The sequence below is a fragment of the Streptopelia decaocto genome (assembly GCF_964273445.1).
Source record: "Streptopelia decaocto genome assembly, chromosome: 2".
Lineage (NCBI taxonomy): Eukaryota > Metazoa > Chordata > Aves > Columbiformes > Columbidae > Streptopelia > Streptopelia decaocto.
Genome location: NC_138655.1, coordinates 155456143 through 155474951, shown reverse-complemented (window position 1 = coordinate 155474951; position 18809 = coordinate 155456143). Strand labels below are relative to the sequence as shown.

General features: G+C 41.9%; 1 protein-coding gene across 2 annotated transcripts in view; it reads left to right on the top strand.

The window, feature by feature from the left end:
* The window catches only part of DPP6 (dipeptidyl peptidase like 6), a gene marked incomplete at its 5' end in the record, with an annotated part of 400138 nt that overhangs the window by 269712 nt on the left and 111617 nt on the right, over positions 1-18809 (top strand). For both annotated transcript variants that reach the window (XM_082045833.1, XM_082045834.1), the window contains one exon: positions 10012-10064. In XM_082045833.1, coding sequence (XP_081901959.1) covers positions 10012-10064 — 53 coding nt within the window. The remainder of the gene's footprint in view (positions 1-10011; positions 10065-18809) is intronic.

Genomic DNA, 18809 nt, shown 5'->3' with positions numbered 1-18809 from the left:
CGTGAGCAACAACAAGCATGCAAACACTGGTGCAAAAATCCTACTGAGTGTTTTGCAGCTGCCATTTTATTTACCAGTTAAAAATGGAGCAGTCGTCCTTTAATCCAGTGACTGCAAGTGCTTGCTGGTGCCAGCGGAGCGCTGTGAGGGACAGGTGGCTCGGGAGGAGAAGGAGGCTTTTGTAATTGCTTGGCAGGGCAGAGCTGTATTGGAGTGCAGCAGCAGTTGGCAGATTGGATTAATGCTCTCCTAGGGGTGAGATCTGGCACACGAGCTGTATGTTAATACCTGTAGCCTAAGTTGGTTCTGGAGCTGCATTTGTAACAAAAAAAAAAAAAAAAAAAGAAAAAGAAAAAGCATCCGCTTTACCTCTACCATGTCACAAAGTCATAAATCCTAGAGCAGGCCTTGAGATTCCCTTTTGGCATCGTCAGCAGTATAAGGCTCTCAAAAGTGTAATTTGGAAACAAATCTTTTAATAAAGAATTATTATCACGAAGCAACAGAGATAATCAGTTTGTGGAACGTGAAGTAACAGCATTATCTTACAACGCTGCAGTCCATCTATTACTGATGTTGCCATCACACTTTATTTATGGCTATTTTGCAAACTAGAGATGACGCTATTTGTGAAGGAGTAACTCCTTGGCTTTGCTGGTTCAGGAACCTTTGGTTTGGTGGCTGGAAAATCAGCTTCTAATCCCAGCACTCCCATTGTATGTTTGTGGGAAAGATTTGCATATTAACTGCATGTTGCCTGCATGACCCTCTTACAGTTGGCTTCAGCTGGAGTTACAAATGCATCTAAAATGCAAGTCACTGTGGCATGAATGTGCTGTCCCCTCCTGATGTCACCTTGACGTGAGATTGTTGCTGTGCCAAGGAAGCCCCTCCAGTGTGACAGAGCATTCACAGCACTGCATGACTGCATAGCTGTTCTGGTTGTCCTCTGCACACCAAGGACAAGCTTATAAAGCCTCCTTCAGGCATGTATTGCCATGATTTAACTTTCAGTCTTAGAGCTTAAATTGTTAAAAGATTTGAAAAACAGAACCAAGCAAGACTCTTCCTAATGATCCACTGCTTCTTGTGTTCTTCCACTCTCCATCCCTTGTACATAGCATTTTATTCCCTTGCTCCAAATCAATTGCTATTCTTTTTCATGGTTCTGGAGGTACTCAATTGCTCATCCTTGGTTTCCTATGACACTGGATAGCAGTGAAGCAGCTTCTTACTCACACTGGTGTGGCTGAGTCACTGACCCATTGGATCTCTCTGAGACACTGACCACTTAGTGTTGACACTTAGTGTCATTTCACCCATGGTTTCCTTCCCATAATTCAACTGTAATATGTGCATTCCCCAGATATATATCTTGCTCCTTTTGCCCATATGTTAATTTAAGTTAGTTCCTCTGCAATACAGAGACAATTTTAGCAAAGGCAACCAGTTGCCAAATGCTCTGTATGTCAATTGATCCAGAGACCCTTTCTTCTTATCACCTTTCCTGCTCAAACGTATTTCCCTCATCTCTGCCCTTTCCTGAGGTGCCCAGACCCTCCCAGTGTAACACAGCTCTCCCAGTGTGCACTTTTGGTGGCAGTGACCATATTACATATGTGGCTGATCAGCTGGATGTGGTGCAATGGGTAAGAGCATCCCAAATCAGGGATTTGATAACAGCTGTGGGTTATTTGGCTGCCAGCTGAGCCAATGCGCAGGAAATGCTCATTGATAGCATTTCATTATGGTTTTCCTAATTTATGAGAAGCACAAAGAGAAATGGACAGTTTTCCTTGGGGGGCTGTAGAAACACATTGGCACACGGCATGAGACAGTATTAGAGGTACGTTACTTGGAAAGTGATAAAATATCAAGGTATAATCCAATGTAGAGACAAAAGAGAATTTGCTGTCTCAGAAGAAAACAAAAGTCAGTATCACAATGAATTTGAAAGGTAAGAATGTTGAAGAGACCTCCAATTATATGTTTTTATTGATTTGTTTGGTTCTTGCAAGCAATTGAGCCTCACTGAGTGTAGGGTACAAAATACCAGTATGGATTTTGGTGTTGTTTTTTTTCGTATTGCAGTGACACAAAAGGAATAGATAGCATGTGGGTTTTCAGAGAATCTAATTCCAGGCTGGTTACTGTAGAGTGCCTATTAGCAATAAAATGGTGGTAATACTTTACTAAAATAGTTGGACTAGGGAGAATACTGCTGACCAATGTACCTCCACTGATAGAAAAAAAAATGAAAAGACCATTACCTAAATTCCCAGAAACTATGTCTCAGACAGAGGTAGCTCCTTGTGCTGTAAATTACAAATACATGGGAGAATGAAAGATCAGAAATTGAACAAAACACTACCAAGAACTTGGTGGTCAGTTATAGGAACTGATTTTTTGTCCCTTTGGAGGGCCAGTTCAACACATAATGGGAAAAGGATTTATTTTAAACAGGAGGGTTCAAGTTATTAATCGGTTTACAGGTTGTACAACCCCAGCAAAACTAATGGTATCATAAAGAATTTTCATCAAGGCAAATAATGTTGACTCCTTAAGTGAAAATACAGTCTTTTGATGACTTTCATCAAAAGTACAGAAAATTCTCCAAACAGGTAGTGACCTTCTTTAATTCCCCACAGAATACCATAAAGAATTATGGCAGTGAGGTATTTTTAGTCAGACAATTATCCTTTTCTCTGCTGCAAGATTTGTATGAATTACATAGTTATACTGTAAAGATAACACAATATTTGCTTGTTGGTTACTGACCAATAGAATAATCAATGTGACAGTATGGTAGTGACTTGGGTCATCCTTTACTGTGCACAATACATACATGTAGTAGAAGGAAATCCAACCTCTGGCTAACATTTTCTTGCGATTTTTCTTCTGAACTTGTTTTTCCCTTCATTTCATGCCATCATTAGATAACAGGGCACCAAATACGTGAGCTGTTTGCCAATGCAGGCAGAAGCCTTCCTGCATTCTACCTTATTCTCTTCTCCCTCTTAATTTGTCAACTTCAGAGCCTGGTTAAATATCACAGATATTAAAGGCCAAATGGCAAGTCATCTTTTACCTGCATATTTTGCATCACAGTGTGAGTTACTGTTTAAGGGTACCAGGGCCATTTTGAAAGGTGGAGTATGTAATTATGTCAAATGTTTGGGGTTATTCAATTGGTTTGACATTCATATGTGCATTTGGGGATTTGTCTGCTCATAGCACAAGTAGGAAAATAGGCTATAGAATCTACTTCCAGCAAATGTCTTTTTAGAGACTCTTTGTGGGAAACCCTTTTAATGAATCTGGCAGTTCCTGTTCTACCAGCCACTTGTGCTGTATTTTTACTGTCTTACTGTAGAGTATAAAAGGGAATAGATTATAAAGATAAGTTGGGTCTGTAAAGTATCCCAAGGGGATCTATTATTTGGAGATTTACTTTATAGTTACAGAAGAAAAAGTGATTCGTTTCACCTGGATAACTACTGAGTGCTTTATGATTTATTACATTAAAGTGTATTCTTGCTAATTTTAGACTTTAGTCAACTGTTGCACAGTTTTATTTCTGATGATTATTTAAAGTGTTCATTTTTCAAGAAATTGCTAGAGGTAATCCCATGGGCAAGGGTACTTAAAGATAAAGGTAAAGGGGCCCAAGATAGCTGGTTAGCATTCAGGGACTGCTTCTTCCAAGCTCAAGATCAGAGCATCCTGACATGTAGAAAGTCAAGGTAGGGAGCCAGCAGACCTGCTTGGTTAAACAGGGAACTGCTGGGCAAACTCAAGTGGAAGAGGGGAATTTACAGATCATGGAAGGAGGGGCTGACCACTTGGGAAGAATATAAGGCTGTTGTCGGAGGACATAGGGAGGCAACTAGGAAAGCTAAGGCCTCCTTAGAATTAAACCTTGCAAGAGGGGTCAAGGACAACTGAAAGAGCTTTTTCAAATACATGGCAGATAAAACTAACACCAGAGGCAATGTAGGCCCACTGATGAATGAGGTGGGTGCCCTGGTGACAGGAGATACAGAGAAGGCAGAGTTACTGAATGCCACCTTTGTCTCTGTCTACACTGCTGGAGGCTGTCCTGGGGAGCCCCATACCCCTGCGGCCCCAGAAGAAGTCAGGACAATGGAGGAGTTTGCCTCAGTTGATGAGGACTGGGTTAGGGAGCAACTAAGCAATGTGGACATCCATAAATCTATGGGTCCAGAGGGAGCTGGCTGAGGTCGTGGCTGGACCACTCTCCATCATCTTTGCCAAGTCTTGGGAAATGGGAGAGGTGCCTGAGGACTGGAGGAAAGCAAATGTCACTCCAGTCTTCAAAAAGGGCAAGAAGGAGGACCCAGGTAACTATAGACTGGTCAGCCTCACCTCCATCCCTGCGAAAGTGATGCAACAACTTATCCTTGGTGCCATGTCAAGGCATTTCAGGGATAAGAGGGTCATTATGGGCAGTCAACATGGCTTCACCAAGGGGAAGTCATGCTTAACCAACCTCATAGCCTTTTATGAGGACATAACCAGGTGGATAGATAATGGCAAAGCAGTGGATGTGATCTATTGTGATTTCAGTAAAGCATTTGACACAGTCACCCACAGCATCCTCACTGCTAAATTGAGGAAGTGTGGACTGGATGATTGGTTAGTGAGGTGGACTGCGAACTGCCTGAAGGAAAGAAGCCGAAGAGTCGTGATCAGTGGGACAGAGTCTAGTTGGAGGCCTCAAGGATCAGTACTGGGACCAGTACTATTCAATATATTCATTAGCGACTTGGATGAGGGAACAGAATGCACTGTCAGCAAGTTTGGTGATGACACCAAGCTGGGAGGAGTGGCTGACACACCAGAAGGCTGTGCTGCCATCCAGAGACCTGGACAGGCTGGAGAGTTGGGCGGGGAATAATTTAATGAAGTATAACAAGGGCAAGTGTACAGTCTTGCATCTGGGCAAGAACAACCCTAGGTTCGAGTATAAGTTGGGGAATGACCTGTTGGAGAGCAGTGTAGGGGAAGGGGACCTGGGGGTCTTAGTGGACAGCAGGATGACCATGAGCCAGCACTGGGCCCTTGTGACCTGGGGGTCTTAGTGGACAGCAGGATGACCATGAGCCAGCACTGGGCCCTTGTGACCAGGAAGGCAAATGGTACCTGGGGTGTGTTAGAAGGGGGGTGGTTAGTAGGTTGAGAGAGGTTCTCCTTCCCTTCTACTCTGCCCTGGTGAGACCACATCTGGAATATTGTGTCCAGTTCTGGGCCCCTCAGTTCAAAAAGGAAAGGGAACTGCTATACAGAGTCCAGCACAGAGCCATGAGGATGACAAAGGGAGTGGAGCATCTCCCATATGAGGAAAGGCTGAGGAAGCTGGGGCTCGTTAGCTTGGAGAAAAGGAGACTGAGGGGCGACCTCATTAATGTTTATAAATATGTAAAGGGTGAGTGTCATGAGGATGGAGCCAGGCTTTTCTTGGTGACAACCAATGATAGGACAAGGGGCAATGGGTTCAAACTGGAACACAGGAGGTTCCACTTAAATTTGAGAAGACACTTCTTCTCAGTGAGGGTGCCAGAGCCTGGCCCAGGCTGCCCAGGGAGGTTGTGGAGTCTCCTTCTCTGCAGACATTCAAAACCCGCCTGGACACCTTCCTGTGTAACCTCATCTGGGTGTTCCTGCTCCGGCGGGGGGATTGGACTGGATGATCTTTCGAGGTCCCTTCCAAGCCTTAATATTCTGTGATTCTGTGACATTTTGGATGAAGTGTATGATTCCTGAAAAAGAACAAAGACAGTAAATACTAGGAATTTTGTATTCAGCCTTGCAAACTGCTTTGTAACACAGCTTGCACTTCTACTCTGCCCTGTAACTCTTCCCTTTCAAATTTTACATTTTATGAGAATTTTTTGTCAGATTTCTAGATAATTCTTTAATGTAATACTACTATCAATTCTTTAACATAAATAACACAACTGAATGAAGGACCAGGCTCTATGATATAATTTAGAAAATGGATGCAAAGGATGTTTTATTCCGGTATTTATCAAGTAAGTATTAATCATGAGATCATGGCAGCCAGTCCACCAGAGTTTAATCTCAGATCTGCAAATGGCATGGTATTCAGGAAATACCCGATTTTACCCTGTCTATAAGGTCTCCCCTCAGCCTCCTTTTCTCCAGGCTAAACAGCCCCAGTTCCCTCAGCCATTCCCCATAAAACTTGTGCTCCAGTTACAGTGAATGAATGAATCCAAATCAATTTTACAGTTAAATAACATGTTTTCTATTTAAGTAAGCCCTGCTGGACTAGGACCTGTATCCTTGGAGATGAAGCAAGTGCTTTCAAGACATTACTCTACTGTTGACACCATACTGTCTCTGCAGTGATGTGGCACAGAAAGTTGCTGCTTCTGTTTTGTTTCTGTAGCTTGTAGGAACCACCACTTACTTGTTATTTTGGAATTTGGTGGCAGGGGAGAGGCAGATGCTCTTTTCTGCTGCTGTATGCGCTGCAGTGTTTGCATTTCCACTGTCATCTGGTCAGGCCCAGGTTTCTTTTGTTAATTACATACAATGAGGTTAGTGGTTTCACAACAAAGTGTTGTCATGTATAATTAGTCCTGTATTTTTCTGAATTTTAGAGAGATAATTGACTTTCCAAGACTTAAGTGGAAACAGACAGATCTGTCTTTTAGACCCTTTATGATTTCAGTGTAAACATGCATATGTTGCAGAGCATAATGTAGATTGAAAGTCAGTAAGGTCTGTTCTGTGACCTGGGATGAGAAACCCAGTGGGAGAGTGCTTCTGGCATGGTGGTTTTAGTGTAATGACTTTTACAGCACTCATTGGTCACAGCTGGCATGGGACCTTTTGTCACCCTGTTGTGGTCATACCTAGAACCCTTCAGAGCAGTCTCAAACCTGTTCTAACTTGCATTAGCAGGATGACTTGGCACACAGGGTCTACAGAGCAAAACACTTGCCAAAACTTCTGCTGCCTTCAAATATGCCTCTCTACTGAGAGGAGCTGTGTGCTTCTGGGATCCAGCCAAAAATCAGGGCTAAGAGCATCAAATCAGTGCAATGGCTTTTACCACACCCCTTGCATAAGGAAGGGGAACACAGAGAGTTAGTACAGTTATTTTTGTTGGCTAAGCCTCAGAAACAGAGAGGTCAAATGAAATAAATGCTGACTTTTAAGCACTGTCCCGTCTCTGAAGCTTAGCTTTGGATTTCAGAAGAATGCTCACCTCTTTCTTGTACTTCTTCCTGCTGTGGGCTTTTCCTGCTAGTAATTGAATAGCCTAATTCAGCTTGAATCCAGCAGACATCTTATTTGAGCTATTAAGCAGACATAGTCATTCTCTCAAACTTAAAATAACTTCATTTTGTTTGCATATCTAAGAGGAAAGCAGCCTTTTAATTTCTCAGAAAGACATTAAGTGATATTTTCCTTGGATTCCTGCCTGCTTAGGAGGGTTGCTTGCAGTGTGTCTTCCAAACAGGTTTGAAATAGTACAAATGAGAAGGACTTCCAATCTGCATGCACTCTTGTTCTTAAGAACTATAATAATAACAAATGTCTGATCATGAAATCTTTGCTCATATAAGTAGTGGTTGTTTACATGAGCAAACATACTGATTTTAAGGATTTATCTGAGAAAGGATTGCTCCTGTGAATGACCTCTGTCAGCTGCAAGCCTTTGAAGACTACATCCTACAGCTGCAGCTGATGTGAGATATTTTAGAGTCTGGTCAAAGACCCAAGAAGATGACAAATGATGTTCAGAAAAAAAAGGAGTTCCTTGCCACTCCTAAACTCTTTCAACCAAGGAGACGATATACCTCAGTCTTCATTAATGGCCCTAAGACAGCTCTAAACTCTCTAACATGGCTGTGGGGACCTTGTACCACAAGCGAGTCATCAGCACATGTCCTGCTCAAAACTGCTCTGGCTGTTTCTTTTCCCTCCAGCCTTCCACATGTCTATGTTTTCCCCTGAAGGTGTCTGTTCATACTCATTTTGGGGACTAACTTCTGCCTCTGGTAGCTGACAACACATCATGGCTTGGTAACCTGAACACCAGTCCTTGCCTCAGATCACAATTTATATATCTACATCATTTTCTATGTCCTACTGTCAGAATATTTGAAGACAAAAGTTGCTCAGCATTTAATGGCAATGTGTTATTAGGTTTTCCAGCTCTGTAGAGTGATTTTATCTTTCAGTGCATTTTTTTAAGGAATTTTAGCAATTTTTGAACTTCACCAAAGCTAGAGCAAAATCTAAGGGCACGTGCATCAGCTGATCTCCGATATTAGCATTATAAGATTCAAGAGCTCTTTTGTATGATTAGATATAGACGTGATAATAGTAATTTGTTTGACATCGTTTGAAACAAGTGGATCTAAAAAGGACATCTGTACTAAAATAAAAGCTAGCTGGCACTGTGTTCCTAGATCTTCTCTGATACCGAAACACCAGAGACTCTCCTTGTTGGAGGAGTCTTTATGGATCTGGATGCCTAAAAGGAGATATGATTTTGGGATGTAACCTGATGATGTCCTTGTAAAGAAGGGAATTGATTGCACAGGTGAAGAATCGCATCAGTCTGGCACTAGTCTCTGCATTTCAGTGCTTTTTTTGGGGAGTTTCATGCAGCAGCGTAATTATTTAATGTTTGGGTGTAAATTGTAACAGAGAACCTTGTTTTACTAACTACAGGATAATGTGTCTTGCATTTATTTGCCTCTCTACTGAGTCCTCAAAAGATGTAAGTCTGCTATAGATGCCACTATGCAAGCTTGCCCTTGAGAGTAATGAGTAGTAAGTCATGCTTACTTGACTGTGATGCTAGTGACGTGCTTGGGATGACCACTGCTGAGGCCAGCAGAACTATCCAGGATATATCCTGGTTTCTTGGCATAATTAAAAAAAAAAATGCATAGGAAAATTAATTTTCATCAGACAAACTTGACTGGTGAAGTAAGTATTCAAGAAGTTCCTCCTTTGTCCTCTGGGACAGGATGCTTTATGACACCTACTGGAGAGCAAGTGGCTTAAAGATTTAAGTAGAAGTCAAATGAAATTATTGTTAGGAGATTTATTTGTTTTATTTATGTATTTAATTATTTCTTTTAAAAATGCATTTATTTATGTATTTGTTAGCATACAGAATGATGCCAGAATTGCAAAAGTGAGTGCCTGTATAAATGTGTATATCTAGACCTTTCACACTAGTGCCCTGACTCTTGTGTTCCTCCTCATTGCTCATCTTGAGAATCCACAGATGCCTGTGAGGGATTGAGTTGTCAACAACTCTTAAAACATTGACCTTGACTCTGGTGTTATTATTTATTACTTAGAGAATAAATAATGAACTCTCCTTCTGAGATGACCTGCCATACAAGCTGACAAGCTCCTCCTCAAGGCCCTAAGAGTGCAAATTGGTATGAAGATGCAATGTAGCAGTTCAAACCAAAGTGAGGTCAGCTTTACGCCCGAAGTCAATAAGGTTTTATTTGCTGACTGACAGGATCTTACAACCCACTCTGAGATCACCCAGCACCACTCCCTGTTTTATTTATGTGGGAATAAAGTAAAAAAATACGCATTATATCCCTGTTGTGTCTAGTTATAATGATGGAGTATGTCTCCAGCTGACCAAGGTGTCCTCATTAATGATTGTTCTATATTTAGCCCTTGCAGAGACCATGTGTCCCCAGTTTAATCAAAGACCTGGTAGTCATGGTAACAACACAGAGCATCTGGATGTATACGATTTGCCAAACACTGTAATAAAGTGCAAGATGAAAAGAACACACAACAGCGTTAGGTGGATTAATGTATTGTTCTTTTCTACTACAGATTTTGAAGTGTTTATGAGAGCTCCCTAGCCGTAAATGCTAGATTGATTTTGCAGAAAAAGAGCCCTATTAACACAGGTGACAATTACTAATCTCTTTTTTTTGTTTGTTTTGTTTCTTAATTTTGTTTTTGCAGGTGTATCAGCATTCATATACAGCACATTATGTCCTCAGCAAAATACCTCATGGGTAAGCAATTTTTCAGTGTCTTCATTTTAAAACTCAGCCATTAAGAATTCTGCAAAATAATGTCTATCGTGATAAATGGTTTCCTGTGACAGCCCTTTGCAATGGTCTGGCATTCAGGCTGCAGAATCCACTGAGCTGTGTGTTGTACAAAAGATGACATAGTCTGGAAACAGAAGTATTCAGCTTCCCCAGAGAGCCAGACTACATGAATTCCATATTCCAGTTTTCAAGTTTTTGGCTAGAATATAGATGTGTTGGCGTCTGGCTTAGAGCCGCAGTTGGCCACTCACCAGAGCTCTGTCAGGGGATCTATCCAGGGGTGTTTGGTCCCTAAATTCATTCAGAACTGAAGCATCACCCTTCAGTTTTTAGGTCTCTTAGCAGATTCTCTTGATACAAATGTTCTCTCTAGCATCCCATCTGAAGGCAGGAAGACCAGTAGTCTGTTGCCAGGATCCTTATGCTTTTTAGATGCATGCACGCACAATTATACTGAAGCTACGAGCCTTTGGGTTTATAGTTTATCTTTTCAGGGAGTGTCAGATAAGTGCAGACAAACAAAAATGCCACATAGGCTTTACGCAGCATTTCTAAACTTAAGGATAGCATATTGCTTTACCTAAAGCACATAGTATGAAAGGCTGTGTATCATTACAAGCAATACACTTCCATCACACAATGCCTTTTCATTTAGGTCTCCCTGTCTACCAAAGGTCCTGAGGCAGACTCAGTATTTAACGTAATCATCGGTTAGCTTGAGGGGATCATTCTTTAGCTTTGATCAGTTGCAGGGTTTTTTTATCCCCCTTTCTCAGCTTTGTTTCTGTGGCACTGCAGGTAACCTGCAGCTCCATCTCCATCACCCTGCAGCTCATCTTGCCTGCCTTGTTTCTCTAGAGTTTAACCCATAGTTTCCACTTGCTTTTCCCTTAAAATATACCCTTTTAAAAGATACCTTAAAGACTGGCCCAGCTGGTTAGGAATGGGTCACCACCATACCAATAAGAGACATACAGGCATATGGTGATACATGTTGTTTCAGAGTGGCATTTCCATCGCACCAATGGAAATGCACAGCAAAATTCCTCAAATCCTTGCCAGAAAATAGAAAGCTAAAAGCCAGGAAGCTGGTGCCAGGTTGTATGTTTTAAGTATCATACTGGTGATAACTGTGCGGGAATGGTAAAAAGGGACAATATAGTTGTGCTCTGCCATTTCTGTAAAACATTGCACATAAAAGATATCATTTCAGTTTTTGCTGTGCTTCTTCACTGAGTTGACATTTCTGTGCATTTTGGCTAAACAGGTAGTAGATATTTGGATGCTTGCAATAGCTGGCAAAGCCTGCAAAGTTTAAAAAGAAAATCTGCCTGGTTTGTACACAGGCTCATCATAGGATCACCAGGTAACTCAGCTGGAAAGACTCTTCCAAGGTCCAACCTCCTGGTCAAAGCAGGTTACTCAGAGTTTTATCAAGCTAGGATTTGAAATCTTGCAGGAATGGGAACTGCGCAGCCTTGCTGGGCAACCTCTCCCATTGCTTGACTGTCCTCACAGGGAGAAAGTCTCCGCTTATATTCAGTCTGAACCTCCCATTTCAGTTTATACCCACTCTCACCCAGACCACTGTATTAAATGGATTACTGTGTCTCTGACTTAGGAAAACACTAGGTCATGTCCTAAAGTCCTGCTGATTTGTGCATCTATGAGCCATGTGCCTGCCTCTGAGAGAAGGCAGGATCCTGGCCATGCCTGTGTGCTCAGTGTTTCCTCACTGTTTAGCACAGGAATGATGTTTTAAGGGCAAAAGTCCTACTAGTCAGACGTTGCACCACCTGCATTTTTAAGGCCCGTGCTCTCTTTCCAATCCAGTTTCTTTGGTACAGTAACCACTGGGATTAACGACAGAAGCACAGATTCAATGGCAAGATATAAACACATCTCTCGGCATTTTTTTCCCCCAAATAAACTAGTATTGCACCTGGACTGAGGTGTTCCTCAAGGATTTGTCTCAGCACACTTATCCACACATCCCCCCCCCCCCAATAAAAAGAAAAAGGAAGAAGAAGAAGAAATAAAATAACCTCAAAAAACAACAACAGCTGAAATAACTTTCTTTGGCTTCTACCTAACAACAGAGAAACAATACTTTGTTCAAAAAACCCTCTGTACTAGAGACATACATGTCTTAAAACCTGTGAGCCCAGGAGCTTGTGAAGTCTGCTTCCCTACAGTGTGTGTCTTGGGACTGACTCACCACAAAAAATCAGGAGCTTGAGGTTAAGACATTTCAATGTACAGCTGGATCATGGGAATAAGGAGATTTCCCACCATCATCCACATCAAAGCTCTGGTGTCCCAGTGAGAAATGCTCCAGACTTCTTCAGTCTCTTTCATTCCCTGACTCAGTCTGGTCTTTGTTTTTGCTTTTCTTTCTTCTTGTTTGTTTGTTTGTTTGTGGGGGTTTTTTAGTTGGTTGGTTAGGGCTTTTAATTTTGGTTTAGGGTGTGTGTTGGTTTGTTTGTTTGTTTTTCAGCAACTTACTGGGTTTATTTAATTTTTGAAAGCTCCATCTTTCTGGCAATATATCTGAAAAGATCTTGTGGGCTGAAAGGGTGCTGAGCAACAGGATGAACACACACCATGAGCACGCAAGCTTTGTATCTGCAGTAAACCTGGCCAAGAATGAAAGCATTTGACTGACAGCACAGTTGTATTCCAGACAAAACAAACGTGGAAAATAATAGAATTATCATGCATAGTATGTATTAGAAATGCTAAACAATAACAATACAATGGTCCAGGCAGTATGCTGCTACTCCACGATCTTTCTTCATCCTTGACAACCAGCTTCTTGTTCCCCCCAGCTTAAGCTCTATAGCACACTCAGCTGTGTTTCACCTCGCTCTCTGTGTTTGCATGAGCAGTGGTGCCAGCAGCTGGAGGGGTGGATTTGTCAGAGGAGAAGTGTCCAGCATAAGGGGAAGATTTGGAAAGTGAGATGGTGCCAAGAGGCACGTAGGTGTGTCAGGCATGGGTGTCCCCGCTGCGTGACATAGTGATGGATCAGGTGACTGCTGGCAGGAGGAGGGTTGGAGGGATTGCTGCATTTTGTGTTGGTACAGCTATGATTTGTGAAGTGTTTTAGGCTGCGGGTACGTACACAGGCATTGCAAACCCTATTGTACAATAACAATTGCATTCATCTTTCAGGTGATCATAGTGCATGTGAGTGGTGGAAAGGGTGGCACATAACTGTTTCCCCAGAACATGGACATTTATTGTTCCTTTAGAGTTCTGTGTGTATTTTAGGGTGGTGCATGAAGAGAGAGGACAGGTGTAGCAGGTGAACATGATTTAAAAGGTGACGAAATACAACAACTGAAAGTAGGGTCTCTGTTGGATGAAGGGCTAAAAATCTTTTCATTATGTATTTCGTATTTGACAGAGGAATATTGCTCTGGCAGATGTGTGTGGATGAAGATCGTTGAGTGCAGGACCAAGCACACTGACACAGCACAAGGTTCCCCTCATTTTGACATTCCAGGTCCTTTGGTGATGACAAAATTTGCAACCCACAAGCAGCATCCTTACCTTCCATGTGACAAAGACAGAAGTGACAAAAGCCTTTGGTGCTGAGCAACAAGCATTGAGCACCCTCATTCCCCTCTGCAATATCCCTCCCACTCACAGACACTCACTCCTGGAAATGGGCTGGCACAGTGTGACTTTCCCTGTGCTTTTTCCACCTTCTTTCTCATCCTTGGCTATGGTCTACCTCATCAGGAAGGCCAGACAGTTCAGGCTTTGTACCCACTCACACCCTTGCTACACCCCTGCTGAGGCTAACTAATTAGGAAGGCAATTAATCTAATTGGTGGCATCATTTTTTAAATAACATGACATTGATCTGCCAGCATAAATTGCTTTTTAAAGGGAATTTTCTAGTTATTTTTACCGTGTTCTGCAGACTCTCCAGATTCAGGCTGTGTCTGATGTCAAAAGGGGCTTGTACGAGCATTTTCCAGATTTCATTCTGAGCTCTCTGTAAGTTTGACAAGCCAATTCGGGCATGTCCCTAACACAAATGGTATTTTATACAGGGTGCATGGATGCTGCATTTTTCCATGAGAGTTGTTGTGAAGGCGAACTCCCCACATGAGGAAGCGTAGCACAATTTGGGTCTCTAAAGAACAACTAATATATACCAATGACATAGGCTCAAGAGATCTTATTTAAAAATGAAAATAAGGCTGAGCTAGAAGAGGGAGTAAGTATCCATGGAGGGACCCTGCACAGATTTAATTTCTCCTTTTTCGTTATTTCAGCCTTCTCGCAGCCTTTTGGTAAACTCAGGGTAGAAACCCCTGCCGTTTTCACCACATTTGCCTTCTGTTTTCAATGGTCTGTGATTTTCAGTTTTCAGAGGGGGAGCCAGCTGAGATCCACAGTTCTCATTTTTCTGGGCTGAGATGCGTAAGGAGGTTACGTTCAGTTCAGCTTTCCTGCATGTCACCCATTTTTTCTCCTGCTGTTCACCCAAAAAATGAGATGCTGGCTCCGGGTGCCATCTAGTGGAACAAGCCTCTGTGTTTGCTGCTCATGATCCCTGGTATGAACATTTCAGTACCATCCTATCTGCTCTCCTCTGAACGGTGCTGTTTTTCAGATATATCTGCTGATAATTGCTTACAGCTGTCCGCATTATAAATATTTTTGGAAAGCTCCTCTCATAACCCCACAGTTTCACTTGCCACATTGTAATTACTAGATAGTGGTAGTTTATAGTTACTGCAATAGCATCTGCAGGTCTGGATGTGGAACAGGGAACTCTCGTGCAAGGTGCTGGGAAAAGATCAATATTAAATACAGTTATTTCCTAATATTATTTTTACTCACTTTTGAAAATAAAACTTTAGCAATACAATGTAGGCAGCAACCTACTTATGAAATCCAACCACTGAAAATCATTTTATTCTTTTGTGGATTTTAAAAATATTGCTCCAACTGTATCCAGTATGGATGATTTTATTAATTCACATCATTCACCAAAATAAGGGGAAAAGCTTAATTTGTTCGGGGTCTTCATGGTCAGGCCATGAGTGACCAGAGTGTTCCCGTAACCTTGTTGCAGGATTTTCCTCACCAGTGTTAGGGTCATTTCACACCAGTGCATGCCGCTGGACCACTGGTTTAATCTGGCACTGCAGGTCTTAAACAAGAGCTAATTTTGGATTGATATCCAAGGAAGCACCTCTGTCTTTCTCTTTTTGCTGTGACCAGCGGATATGTTAAACTTTTTTACATTTCTGTATTGTGTTTGCATTCCCCAAAATAAAGGCCAGCATAAAACATACATTTCCTCAGACCTCTCAGTGCTCATCCAGTTCTGCATGAGCCCTTTCCCTCTAAGCACAGGTAAGTAGCAGGGATTAGTGCTGACCCCTCGTATGAGCTCTCAGCATGGTGTTAACACATCCAGCTGGGGCACATCAGTCATAGAATCATAGAATAGTTTGGGTTGGAAGGGATCTTCAAAGCTCATCCAGTGCCACCCCTGCCATGAGCAGGGACATCTTCACCAGCTCAGGTTGCTCAGAGCCCCGTCCAGCCTGGCCTGGGATGTCTCCAGGGATGGTTCATCCACCACCTCTCTGGGCAACCTGGGCCAGTGTTTCACCACCCTCAGTGTAAAACATTTCTTCCTCATGTCTGGCCTGAATCTCCCCTCCTTTTGTTTAAAACCTTGTCCTATTGCAACCAACAGGAGCTTCCAAATTTGCTTATAGGTATCGGGGAGAAAATCAGCAGTTATTCCCACTCCTCATTGGTTTTGTGTATGGGAAGAAAGAAATTGTGCACAGTTACTCCTGAACAGAATCCATATTTCTTCTCAGATTTATATGGTGTAGTCAGAGGAACATGGTAAGTAGATCACAGGAGCAACAGCGGAGCTGAGTTCAGCTCTTCCTGCCGACACTGCCGAGGGTCTGTGAAATACTGCACGTGTCCCCCACACTGAACTCCCAGCAACTTCAAGAGAAGTCCCTTGAGTGTTGTGACTGAAAAAAATATGCATTGGAGATTGAAGTGATAACAGGAGGAGGAACTGAGCCCGTGCTTCACTGAGAGTAAATTTTCAAAGCAATGTCTGTAGAGCTCTGTGCAGAGCTCTTGCTAATCTTCCTGTCTTCTTATATACAAGCTGCTGGCAGGAAAGAGGCTAAAGTTAATTGAAGAAAACTTCATCAAATTTGTACATACCCTCTTGTACAATATTTTGAAAGACAACAAGGTTTTCCTTGCACATGCTTCCGTTTCCACATTCACATTAAAAGGAAAATGTGTTTCATTATTTAAAATCATAGTCAAAAAAAAATCAGGGAATAAGCTCTGCTGCAGACATCTGTCTATTTGACCAAGACTGTTCTATTTTATATTGTTCTGGCTTGTTGTGCCTCTTCTCTGTAGCATTAAATAATCTTCCTGTGCCTCAGTGTCCCCATCCGCAAAGCAAGGAGAGGAATATTGCTTATTCAACAGAGGCAATGTGTGATAATTACTGTAGAGAGTGCTCCACAGTTTCACTCTTTTACATTTACAAACTTGTACTAGAGCCCACATTTTCTTTTAAGAGGAAAAAGTACTGTAATTAAGAGTCTGTTTTCAGCTAATTCAGGAGGAGCTGAATATTGTCCCCCAACAATGGTACAGAAAGGTTGAAATAAACCCTTATAAAAGGGTATGTATAATTGAGCAACAATGTGAAATTTGTTAAATAAGTTGAAAAAATGTATTCTGCAGTTTTTGAAGAATCTGCTATGGCTACTTCTCTCTCATCACTCTTTACCAATTAACATTCCATAGTTTTATTGTCTTTTTGAGATAGTTAACATAGTTAATTAAGGCACCTGTGCTGCATAGTGTGGTGACTTCTGTGCCAGACCATAAATAACAACATCCTTATGATGTGATATGCTTTTACAGTTGTATTTTGACAGCAGAAGACTAGCCCTTTGAAGAGTTAAACTTGATAGCTGGATTGTGGAGCCTGACCTTAAATCCTCTGAAGTGGATAGAAATATTTCACTTGAGTTTACTGGCATTTGGCTCAAGCCCTGATGAAGCTGTTGGGCTTCTCACTTTTTATAATCATCTGAATTAAACACTCTATAAAGCATTAGAACAGCGGTTGAATCACACACTGGCTTATTGCTTGCAAATACATTTTGTACTTCTTTAAAAAGAAAGAGCCAGCATTTTATTAAGCAAAGCCCTTATTTGAGCATCACTCACTTCCAGGCAGAGGCAGGTTGAAAGCAGCTCAGCCTCAGAAGGTGGTTCAGACAGGACTCTTGGCTGTGCCAGTGGGAGGAAATCCACTTCAGCAGCTCAACACCATATTATTTCTCCAGGAGATTTGCCATTTGCTCACCCATGTTGGTCACTGCAGAGCATTTTTAATGTGAAATGTTCCTTTCCTGAGTAGGCAAAGCAATTCTTACCACATGCTTCTCTCTTCCAGAATCAGTTGCGATGTGGGTGGACACCTTAGAAACCATGTATAGCTATAATAATAACCAATAGTCCCCTGATGGGAGGATTTGATATTAAGGATTAGAGTAATAACAACTGAGACTGGAAAAAAAAATAATATCTTGGGTAATTAATAGTTAGATGCAGATGTTAGCAGTTTAGCAGAGAAGAGCCCAGGAACCAACCTCCTTATCTTACAGAAAAGGTCAATAGCTTATGGCTCATCAGGAGAAAAAAAAAAAAATAAAAGGAAAGAAGAAAGGTTTGGAACAAACTCTAACATAGTGTTTATCTGAGGCAGCATCCCATGAAATGGAGGCAGTGTTCCTATTAAATTCTATTCTGGAATAAAATGTAATTCACTGTTGAGAAACTTCTCTGAATTTGGAACTGTTTGCACGTCTCAGTGTGAATAAAACTCCTCCGGTCCCCAGGCTGCGGTCAGTCTCCAAGCTGACATTGCCACAGGGTACATGCACATCCCAACACTGACCACAGCTAAAACCTGGCACATTAACCTGGCTTTTCCTCCTTGTTCATACTCAACAAGGCTGAGTTAGTACATGGAGTTTTGACAGAAAAGTGAAATAAAGGTGGCTGAAAGAGAATGTGTAGAATTATGGTGCATAGCACGGAATAGGCAGTTAACCACAGCCTGTACAATTGCTGTTTCCATGCATCACCATCCCAGAAATGAAATTGTTCTGTAGGTGGATTTCCATAGTGGAGACTAGGATTTTTTTTTTGTTTGTATTTTAATCCTAATGTTCAAGGTTCTGGGGAGTTTTCCACTAAAATAGGGACAAGAAACATGCATTTCCCCAAAGGGATGTTTTTACTTTGCTGCTGTCGAGCTGTGGAGACACCCTGCAGCCTGGGCCTTGGTTATTTGTTGCTGTGGTTGGGTGATAAACTCTTTCAGCCTACTTAAACTCGCAGTGTGTTGTGTGATTACACAGCATGAAGAATTTCTGCTGCATGTTACAGGACAAAGATCTATTTTTTTGCGGGCATCTGAGAAAAAGACAGTTTGCAGGACCCAAATCTGCAAGATTATGGGAATTTCCTCAATGTTGTGGGGCTTAATGGGGCCTGGGCTCAGGTTACATAGTCAGGGCTATATACAGACCTGTGCCCAGTCACTGAGGACTGTATAGTGATCTGCGTCCCACCTCTGAGGAATATATAGCAGTCTGTGCCATAGCGTTC